This window comes from Parambassis ranga, chromosome 5 (genome assembly GCF_900634625.1).
Source record: "Parambassis ranga chromosome 5, fParRan2.1, whole genome shotgun sequence".
NCBI classification, from domain to species: Eukaryota; Metazoa; Chordata; class Actinopteri; family Ambassidae; genus Parambassis; species Parambassis ranga.
The window spans coordinates 18,479,000-18,490,609 of NC_041026.1; the positions used below are offsets into that span (position 1 = coordinate 18,479,000).

The 11,610-nt window shown below is 39.3% G+C and overlaps 1 protein-coding gene across 1 annotated transcript; it reads right to left on the reverse strand.

Moving 5' to 3' along the window:
* Positions 1 to 2,782: 2,782 nt before the first annotated feature.
* On the reverse strand, positions 2,783 to 9,460 carry LOC114435826 (sodium- and chloride-dependent GABA transporter 2-like). The gene is made up of 14 exons (XM_028405740.1): positions 8,989 to 9,460; positions 7,456 to 7,648; positions 6,743 to 6,877; positions 6,235 to 6,460; positions 6,021 to 6,153; positions 5,811 to 5,945; positions 5,441 to 5,544; positions 5,248 to 5,372; positions 5,057 to 5,169; positions 4,839 to 4,976; positions 4,566 to 4,668; positions 4,021 to 4,121; positions 3,649 to 3,819; positions 2,783 to 3,554 (listed from the first exon to the last, which is right to left on the reverse strand). The coding sequence occupies exons 2-14, from the start codon at positions 7,640 to 7,642 to the stop codon at positions 3,390 to 3,392; spliced, it is 1,836 nt and encodes a 611-aa protein (XP_028261541.1). The 5' UTR covers positions 7,643 to 7,648; positions 8,989 to 9,460; the 3' UTR covers positions 2,783 to 3,389.
* Positions 9,461 to 11,610: the final 2,150 nt, after the last annotated feature.

The window sequence follows — 11,610 nt, forward strand, 5'->3', positions numbered from 1 at the left end:
GGACCCAAACATTTGACTTCTTTTAATTCATTTTGCATTTTTCACTGCTAGATCGCTGGTTGGTTTGATGATGATCGCTGTTTGTCTTGATGAACACAGCTCAAGTTCATCACAGTTCACAGCTGGCTCAAGCACCCTGTGACCCTGCACAGGATCAAATCATTCAGCCCCGGGTGAGAAAGTGATTGGGAGAATGTTGTAATGATAATACAATCACTTGTGGAATGCCCTGGAAACAGGAGACCATCTGTCACACAGCTTTCCTAAGTATGCCAATTCCCACAAGCAGGATTTCCAGACCAAGGCGCTTGTGCTTATCCGCTTAGCATCCAAAAATTGTCACTAGCAAGCTGTTAAACCAGAGAGGTTTGACCCATTCTAATCTTCAATCCTCACAAATTGGATTCACACCTTGTACGCAATTCCAAGGTGTTGAGTAGGGCTGTGTGGGAGTCAGGGTGCACATTGGAGGTGACACCTGTCTTCTTCAATTCACATAGTCTTCAAAAGTGATTACTGCAGCTCCGTATGGCCTCTACAGCTCAAAGGCATCACAAAAATGAAGGTCAAGTGTCAGGTTATTCCTCTGCAAATACGGCACAACAAAAATGCTTAAAATGCTAAAAGTGAGCAGTGTTGCTCATATTTAAATCAATCAATCCAATAGATAGATAGATAGATAGATAGATAGATAGATAGATAGATAGATAGATAGATAGATAGATAGATAGATAGATAGATAGATAGATAGATAGATAGATAGATAGATAGATAGATAGATAGATAGATAGATAGTAATGATTTACAATGATACAAGAGCTGATCACTAAATGAGATTTACATAAAAGCCTGAAGCAGGTGAGAAGTCCATAAAAGCTTAGATTAATAAGGAGCCTGCCTCGTCCCCACATGAACAACAGTTAATGGAGATTAGCTTTCTGCTTGACACCTCTAAGGACTTTACACACCCTGTGGAGGCTAAGTGCATCGAAACGGTGACAGGAAGCAAACGGGGACTGTCAGTAATCTGTCTCCAGGTCAAGAAAACACATTATATGACTGATCTAGAACATTTTGACCTACATCAGGTGTCAACCAGTGGAAATGTTGAAAACTGTGACCTACTGCACTGATTCTATGGTTTTAATGTTGTTTTAAATATACATTGAGATTCAGTGTCTAAATAAAATCTTAGAGTAATGCAGCATTGGCTGTAAAATATTAAAGAGATGCTTAACTCCATCCGCTGTATTGTTTTCACTCAGAAGATATTACATGCATCTGAATGGCAATAAATGACTGAAGTAAACCATGTGTCTGATGTGGCATTGCCTATAAGATTTTTTTTATCAGAGGGTAAATAAATAATTGTATCAGCATACTGCATTCAAAGGAAGTCCACACAAAGTGAATGTTCTTCTGGAGAGAAGGGACCAACGGGCATCCAGGAAACAATGTTTTTACTACAGTAATTTCTTACATGTCTGTGTAGTCTTGTTGTGAATAGTCATTGTGAATGTATGCCTTTATTGTGAGATAAACAGGAACACTTCCTCTGTGTCACAGACTCCCTGTGATGCCTGCTGAGGTCAATGCCCGATCTAATCTCTGCTTCCAGAAAGGCCCTGATTTATGTGTCCATCACGGATTATACTCTAATACTGTCTCTCCTGCTCTTTTCTCTGATACCATCCGCTGACACTGAACAAACTGTAATCAATCCAAAAAATTGATCAAAAACACCTACCACAAAGGTCACAGCTTTGGCCATAGCTTAATCTACCGTCAATGATGGGACATTTAAGTGCGGTGTTATCAGGATTCTACCATGACTTCATAAAGTGCTCATCTTGTTATCGCATTTCATAGATAAGAATTTGTTGTATATTTGAACTATAGCAGTGCCCTCTAGAGGGGCAAGATTTAAGTTTTTGACTTAATATGAAACGTAATGAGTCACTTTTCCAAGCAGCTCCAACCAAGAGCAGCATCACTCATCCTGTTCCATTATTAGCACATCAGCTTCAGCCTGTTTATTACACAGCTCTCTCTCTCTCTCTCTCTCTCTCTGTGTGTGTGTGTGTGTGTGTAGATCAACCTACAAAAGAAGCGCCCTCTGGTGGTCTCAGCACATAAAATGACAGGAGTGAGTGCCGATGCCTAAACAGCCTTACTGGCAATGATGTTAATAAAATTCATATTCAATATTCATTTATGTTAGAATTACAATTAGATGACTCACAAGAAGAAGTCTTGTTTCATGTACCTTTATTTTAAATGTCTCTCTTTTCATAGAATGATCCTGATATACACCCAGCACAGCTCTGAAGCGCCTCCTAGAGGCCAGAAATGGGAATGGATGAAGTAAGACTACATCTGTGTGTTTCTTGTATTGGTTATCACAGGGTACACTTGTATACTGATTCTCTTTGCATTGTTGTGAATACTTAACAATAAGACCTGTGACCCTACACTGGGTAGAATTACAGGATTAAGTTTTACTTCAGTTTCAGGTATTAGAGGTGTGCAGCTGTGGACTGCAGGTGTGTGATATGTGCATTGTAAAGTGCTGTTAAATTAAACACTCACTCTCTGACTATTCATTCATGTTTTGTCTCATCCACACTTCAAGCTGAGTGAATACAACACAACCCTTTGTACATCTACAATAAACCAAATCAAACTATGATTTCCAATGCAGACTACAAATCATTTTATCTCAATATACACTATATATCTTTATATATATATATATATATCTCATTTAATATGATGTCGGCCCATCCTTTGCAGCTATAACAGCTTTAACTCTTCTGGGCAGGCTTTCCACAAGGAGTGGGTTTATGGGATTTTCTGAGCATTCTTCCAGGAGAACATTTGTGAGGTCAGACAATGATGTTGGACGAGTCTTCGCTCTAATTCATCCCAAAGGTGTTCTGTCGGTTTGAGGTCAGGACTCTGTGCAGGCCAGTCAAGTTCTTCCACACCAAACTCGCTCATCCATGTCTTTCAGGCCCGTGCACAGTCATGTTGGAACAGGAAGGGGCGTTCCCCAAACTGTTCCCACAAAGTTGGGAGGACGACACGCTTTACACAACTGCATCTGACACTTTGCATTGCACTTGGTGATGTATGGCTTGGATGCAGCTGCTCGGCCATGGAAACCCTACCAATTCATGGCTGAGTTGCTGTCGTTTCCAATCACTTCCACTTTGTTATAATACAATACAATAAATCCAGGGTGAAAACATTCCGAGGGACACACTGAGCTTCCCGACTCTTTTAGTGGCAGAACATCTTGTATTTTGTCACTCTAGGTTGCCAGCTGCCTGTGATCTGTATTTCACACTGGTATTGTTGTATGTCGGTTTTTTTAGTCTCTTTTCAGTTTAAATAATAGATGATCTCTGAGTTCTGTCATCCCTGTCTTGGGAAGTTGCTGTCTGCCGCAGTGTATACATGTCTGTGAAAGTCTGAAATGCTTCATGGTTTGTTGCTTTCATTAAAGTTGCAGTAGGTAGGTCCTTTGCTGGGCTGCACAGGCGTTTCAGTCTCTGTGACAGTTTGACAGGTGGAAAAGAAAGTTAGACGTTTAATTTATGTCTTTGTATTATCACAGGGGGAAAAAAACCTGTGTTGTGATTGTACCTGCTTCAGTGTTCCCGGAGTGATGCAGACAGCGTACAGCATCCACACAGGAACCATCAGTGTTGAAGAAAGTGTGAAGAAACCTCCAATGGCATAGCCCCACCAGGGGTATTCATAAGTGTTGTTGAATTTGAGTGGGGTATATTTCACAATAGAGAAGAGAAGTGTGCACTACAAAAATACACAGAGAGAACATTTTCTCAGCTAAAAACTTATGAGACAGTAAACAGCCGTAAGGTGCTATGCAGTGCCCCTGTGACTGGAACTGGTGTCCATCTGGTTGAGACAAGCACCAGTTTCAGGACAGAAGACTTTGGCAGCTGTCAGATACACATGATACATGAAGCAAGTTAGCAGGCAGACACAACTTACAGTACAGATAGCTGGTGTGAAATACTGCCAACAGTATTTCATGAAAGGCCACGGTCGGTATCCAATCATGGCCTGTATATTATCATACTGACGATCAGCACCTGAAGAGGAAATTAACATTATTTAGCAAACATAAATTAGCATTATTGTCCCATATAGGGTAGTAAAACAATGGTTCTTGTTTTCAAAACAGTGCCAGAAGGTGCAGTTTCTCTAATGGCTACATGAGGCGGCCATATTTCTGCGTAATTAAAAATGTGGTAATGCTTTGTTTAAAGTAAAATTTCTATATTATGCATCACTATATAACAACAAGTACACAATGGTCCACAGAGTGAGCCACCACACTGTGTCATTTCCTCATAACATGTGATTACCGTATAGAGCATAATGGAGAGTCATAGTTTAAGCTACTTAAAAATGTAATGTGTGACTATAATATTGATTATAATGTTGTTTCAATGTAATAAAAGAAATCAGAGAAATGTTTTCAGAACAGATTGGAAACCAAAACCATCTCCATCTAAGTTAATGCTGCTCCTCACCATAGACCCATCCAATGCAGGCAGACTGAAGTACAGCGAAGAGCAGGAGCGTCATCCCACTGCAAGCATAGTAGTCAAACAACTGAAAAATATAAAGGCCTCCCTGCAAGAAACAGAACCCATCCCAAATGTTAGAGACACTAGAACGGTGCATTATTTTATTATTTATTAGAAAAGCTAAATATTCCTTGGTCTGTATAGCTTTGAAGGACATTTAGCTACATTTATGATATTGATGTATATATACTGCATATTGAGGTCTGAAGACCTTACCTCTGTTACCATCAGAAGACCGAGAAAAAAACTTCCACAATTTATGCCAAGAAGGAGGAGTTTACGGCGACAGTTGTTTTGAAAGAAGGACGGATACATGTCGGAAATGGTTGTTACCATCGCCTCTTGATACACAAACTGCAATGATATTTTGTATATCAAATTTTATATAATATAACCAAATATAAGAGTCAGCATCTATAAATAAGTAGTCCCACCTCACTGTCCAATCCCAAGAAGATGATCATAATGAAGAAGAAGATTGCCCAGAGCTGAGGAAGAGGCATTAAAGCCACCGCACGAGGATATGCAATAAATGCCAGTCCTGGTCCTGCAAAGGTGCATGGGAAATGTGGTCAAGTTCTCAAGCTCACAACACACATTTCTTTAGAAAAATGCATCCGTCTACCTGATTCAGCCACCAGCGATATGTCCACACCTTGCTCCTCTGCCATGAAACCAAGCACAGAGAAGATGGCGAATCCAGCGACGAAGCTGGTCAGACTGTTCAGCAGGCACAGATACACGCAGTCTCTGTGGGTGAAACATCCAAACATGACAAGACTTAATTCATCAGTACACACTGACGTTAAGATACACACCTGTAGCAGTTGTTGTTGAACTTGTTGTAACTTCCCAGTGACGTCAAAACACCTGTGCAAACTCCATAAGAGTAGAAAATTTGGCTGCCAGCATCCATCCACACCTGACAGATAGGAGTTTATGTTTAGGTTTGTAAACATGCTCATCACCCTGACTATACATTAGCATAGAATTGCTGTGCAAGCAAAGATTTGTAAACCTTACAAATCACAAATCTGACAAATCTGTGATGGACGTAGAAGGATATAAATGCTATTGTAGTGCTCCAGACCTTCTCTCTGTTGGCCAGCTGTTTACATGTGACACATCCTTATAAAACTGTAGTTCACCATGAGACTGTCATTTACAGACTAACAAATATATCTGTACCTCTGGATCAGTGAGTCGGGATGGGTCTGGGTAGAGGTAGAACATAATCCCTTCTTTGGCTCCTGGTAATGTAAGACCACGAACAAGCAGCACCGCCAACATCAAATATGGAAATGTGGCTGTGAAGTACACCACCTAAACACACAAACAACCTGTAACCAATCTATAACTATGACAACTTCTTAGATCATTTTATTATTTGGGCTGTACCTTTCCTGTTGTCTTCACTCCATTCCAGATACAAAAGTAACACAACACCCAGGCCAGAAGTAGACAAAGAGCAAGGTCCCAACGGATATTACCAATTTTATCGATTCCATCAGACAGGCCCAAGATTCTCCTCCTGTAAATATACAGTAGCTTGCATGAAGTAAAATACAACATTTAAAGTGAAGTCCGTGTGTTTAAACTTTATGACACATACTCCCAAAACTCTACAACTGAAGATGTGCCGTTTCCATAGAGCAGCAGAGAGGATGTTTCATTTTGACCATGAACAAAACAGCCACCAGTGTTCCAGCTGTTGTGACAGTTCGCCCATGGAAGCTCAGCACTGAAGCATGAAAAGAGGTAGAGAAACGTCCAAGCCAGTATGATGATGTAATACACACCAGTGTACAAAACAATCACCTGGCTTCCATAACCTAAGCCTGCAGAGAGAGAGAGAGAGAAAGAGAGGTGTCATACTGGAAGACAATGTTACCTTTACTAAGATAATATAAAAGATGAACCACCACTAAAACTGAATCTAAAAGTGATACTAAGTCAATATTCAAACAGCTGTGTACAGAGTTTTTAATTTAAATCTGAAAGTCACTAGATCAAAATGTTTAATGTAACACATGTAAATTGTGCTGTCTTTGTCTTATCCTTGATTTTAATTGTAAGAGACTTATTAATATTGAAATGTGCACAGGGGGCTATAAACATACCTTCAAAAAGAGGGCAGATTTTTTGCCAGCATGTTATTCCTCCCTGACTGGTGTACTGGCCCAAAGACGTCTCCAGGAAGAAGAGCGGGATGCCACAGGTGAACAGAAACAAAACGTAAGGAATGAAGAAAACCCCTTAAAACAATGACAAAAATGCATTAGTAAATAGTCATGTACACATAAAGTTTTGTGAATTATATTTTATCTTTTAAGGATACACAGCTCTCAACAAGGCAACTATTAACCTTCAGGCATCATTATGGACATTTTTGTCCTTTTGGGCAATTTTTTCCCATTTTACCTGGCCACCATTTTTCTGTGTTGGTGCATATGGCACAATTTTTTGCAGCAAATACGCTATGTTTCTTTTGATTTTAGAGAATTTTAATTTTCTAATACATCAATAGAACACAAATTTACCTATTCGTGTCATTAAGGACAAAAATGTCCACTTCCAAAAAACTGCTAGAAAAACTTAACAGATTGATATTTTTATTGCTTTTTTTTCATAAATCTCTTAAACAACTCAAAACTACCAAACATTAACTCTATCAAGGAATTAACCCTTTAAATTTGATTTGAATTTGATCACTTGATGTCAGTTTTTAAAGTGACGCCTGAGGGTTAAATAAATGTAATCTTAATCCCTGATAAAGACAGGCAACAATACAGTAATTTATACATAATGTATTACTGTGCACAACAAGATTTACCTCCTCCATTTTTGTAACAAAGGTATGGAAACCTCCACACATTTCCCAGACCAATAATGTGTCCTGCCACGGCCAAGATGTACTCCATCTTATTGGCCCACCTCTCCCTCTCCTGAGGTTTGGGCTGAATGTGTCCAGGTCTGTCCCCCGGGGTCATTTTCTCTGAGCAGTTTTGTTTTTGGTCCATTTCACCCTTTAGCAATGGATTAAATTAGCGTGAGTGGGAAATACAATTCAAATATGTTGTCACAAGCACATGCAGGGCTGGACTCCATCTAGCAGGCTCGCCCCAGATTGTGAATACAATTCTCAGGTTTCTATTGAATACTCTCAGGTTTCACTGTAGAGTTTCCTGACACACCAGTTAGCAGAACTGATCCAAAGAGAAACTACAAAACTCACATTCCACCCTTAAAAATCTGAATGTGACACAAGACTGCAGCTATGAAGCCAGGTGTACTTTGAACCAGCCATGCTCTAAATCAGGGTTTCCAACCTTCACTGAGTCATGGCACATATTTGACATTAAAAAAATCAATTCAATTCAATTATTTATACAGCACTTTTTACTATCAGAATTGTCTCAAGGCGCTTTACAGAAACCCGGAGCTTAAACCCCCTTAAAAGCAACAGTGGCAGGAAAAACTCCCTTTTAAGGGGAAGAAACCTTGAGCAGGACCCGGCTCATAAGGAGAACCTTCCTGCTGACAGTCGGCCAGGTAGAGGAGGAGAAGAAGAGGGAGACAGGACAGAGAGGATGAAAGAGAGAGAGAGAGGAACAAACATGCACAAACATCATACATTACAGAGAAAAAACATGACAGGTTGTTGATGTTGTGTTTATATTATAGTGGATGTATATATATCGTCAGTTTGTAAATAATAGTAACTAGAACAAAGGTGAACAACAGAAACTGGTGCAGAGAGGCAGCATTGGAATGATGTCAGACTGCATTTTAGCATGCAGGTCTGGATACAGAGAAACCTGCAGAGAGAGAGAGAGAGAGAGAACTACGAGGAAGACAGCAAACAGTTATTGACATGAATCAATGAGGTGAGAGGGTTAAGGGGGGTTAAAGAGGACCAGGAACTGCTGACAGTGTAGGCCTGCAGCAGCATAGCTATGCTAAAAGTTAAGAATTTATCAGCCCTATGCTACCTGTGGGTGAGGCCATATCAACTAGTGATTGTATCTATACCTGACTTCTCTACACACTGTAGTTTATACAGCTTGCTAAACAGAAAGGTTTTAAGTCTGGTCTTAAAGGTGGAGGTGGTCTAAACTGAATGAAATTACAAAACAAGCAAGAGCCAGCATGATCTTAAAGTGAGCATTAAGGTATACTGTAGGCTACTGATAAATTTAGGCATCTAAACGTAAAAAAATAAGTAGGTAAACAAACTGCAACATATAATGGCATTAGGTTAAAGATGTACAATATTCACCTTAAATTTTACAATAACTCCAGATTTTGCTGCAATCATTGGTTATTTTCATTGAATAAACTCAAAAGAAACAAAGACACACTTTACCTTGAACTGCTCCACTACAACAAACCCTCTCTCTGAGGGTAAGCTGTCTGAAGTGAGTTTCTGTAAGGAGTGGCCACTGAGACCAACACAACCAGTCTTCTGTGGAACCAATAGAAACTACTGACACACACACATACACAAACACACAGATACACAAACTGTTTTTGTCTGTTTGTCAAGATAAAACAGATAACCACTGATGGTGGGGATCTCTTTTATCTTGGGGCTACAGGCTTACACACAGCACATTTGTTTCCATTTTGTTCTTTAAAACACACATGAAGGAGGGCGGACTATTTCAAACAATATCTATCAAGATCTATTTTTGTTTTGGACTGTTTTAGCTTGCTACATAAACAGTACGCAGCATCAATCAGATACTGTTTTACTCACAAAGTGCTGAGCCTGAAGTCTGTCTGCAGACCTTCACGCTCCTCTTTTTATCACATTGCATAACAAGAAGAACAAAGGAGGATAGGATTTCTTACTGTTCTCAGTCTCATTGTTCTGCAGAAAATTAAAGCTGGTGAGAATTTACACTTTGTTTGTCTGACTGTGAGGTAAGAGAAGTATTTTTAAATTGAGATATATTATAGAAATTATTACATGTGACTGACTTGCATTGTCTGCATGATTTTACTCCTTAACAGTGACACCAAATAAATGTGGTCACCAGGAAAATGGATTTACACACACATCAGTTCAGTGCTTCCCAGCCAGTGTGCAGTTAGAGGTCACCAGGTGTGCCATGGGAAATCATCCAATTTCACTTAATTGGTCAAAACATTAATATATACTGTAATTTGTCTTAGTTCATCTATGCCAGCAACATATAGTGACGGGCAGTGTAATGAATAACAAGATATGGATATAGATAGACCTGTTCTTTAATTGAAAATAAAATACAATTTGCAAAAGGTGGAAGGAAAACGTGGGAAACACTGGATTAGGTACACAAAACATGTGTCGAAGAGCTGAAACTCACTCTATATATTGGAGAGGTTTTATTTTGAAATCACCCTTGTTAGAACTAGTTTTCAACATATGCCCAAATACACACGTTAATTCTCTGTAGTAGCCTATATAGACTGATCAACTGCGGCTGGATCAGAACACTGTATCTGTCTTACCAGCCTCCAAGCTCTGCACCGAAGCAGCCAGCTGGTTTTACTAAATTAATCAGCCATCTTGTTGACAAATATTCAATAAATATGAATAGCATACATCCATACACAAGAGACTGCCCCTCTCTCTCTCTCTCTCTCTCTATATATATATATATATATATATATATATATATATATATATATATATATATAAAACTGAGGCAGTCTCTTGACTGTCATTCCTCACATGAACACTAGAGGTCATGCATGCACATTTTTTGTACTGAACTGCTCAAGTATCTTCACATTTAGCTTTCAGCATGTAAAATAAATGGGGCTGTATCTTTTGATGTTTATTGTATTTTTGTTCCACACATATTTGACTGCCTGAGTTTTTTCCATGCATGGCACCTGGACTACAGTTCACTTTAACAGACAGTCTGTTGCTTATATGGCCTTATAGGTCCTTTAACAAAGTTTCAACTGCACTGATTTAAAATCAGAGGAAGTAGCAGCATATTTAGCTTTCTGTCAGAGTACAATTTCTAGGTGATGTCATTTTGGTTGTAAAATGTTCTTAATTAATTAATGCAGAAAAATAAAGGATAGTATGATTAGGTGTAAAGAAAAATGTCTGCACTTGTATTGATACATATGAGTGCAAAGCACCAATGGAAATTTAAGGTATGTGTAACAACAAAAGTAAGACTTAAGAGACAGCTGTGTTTCTTGAACCCCTCAGCCCTGTGCAGCCTTGCTGTGATAGAAGCTGCATAAAAGATAATTCATTAACGGAGCCTATAATGATTTGTCCAGCGTGCTCATTGCAAGCATTTCTGTCTGAGACACAGAGACAGACATCAGCAGTTCCAAGGTGTCGACAAGTGTTTGACAATGGGAGACGCCAAAACAAAGCTGGAGGGACACCCACATGGACATCCAGCAGCTTCAGAAGATGACAAACAGTGAGTGGGCATAATAAATACGTTCATCTTTTCACTGAGTGAGACTGCACTTGTGATATAAGTTTGTTTTTATAAAGAACATGCACAGCATCACTTAGATTGTACAACTGAGGATCATTAATATACAATAATGACAATAGCAGTTTGAGAAACGCACACTTTTCTTCAGCTCTGTTCTGGATCTTTTCACGCATTGCTGTGGTCGTCATGGAGATGTTTAGGGCGTTGCAATGAACTTCTCCACTGTGGCCTGATATGACGTCACAAGTTACACATCTGCCAGCAGCTGTCGGCCCCCTTCTTTAGAATGCATCCTCTAACTTTGATATTTTGTTTTATTTGTTGATGAAGAACAACAGATTTTCATTTTAACACTTTAATCATAACCACAAAACTGCTGTGTTGAATGTGACTTGTTCAGGGTGGACACAGAGGGAGGCAGAGTGTGGATCACTGCAGGTCACCAGCTGCGACAATCCTGCACTTGTGACTCTGTTCAGCTGGCAAACACCCACATGTGTTTACTTCTATTGTTGTAATAAAAAAAACTC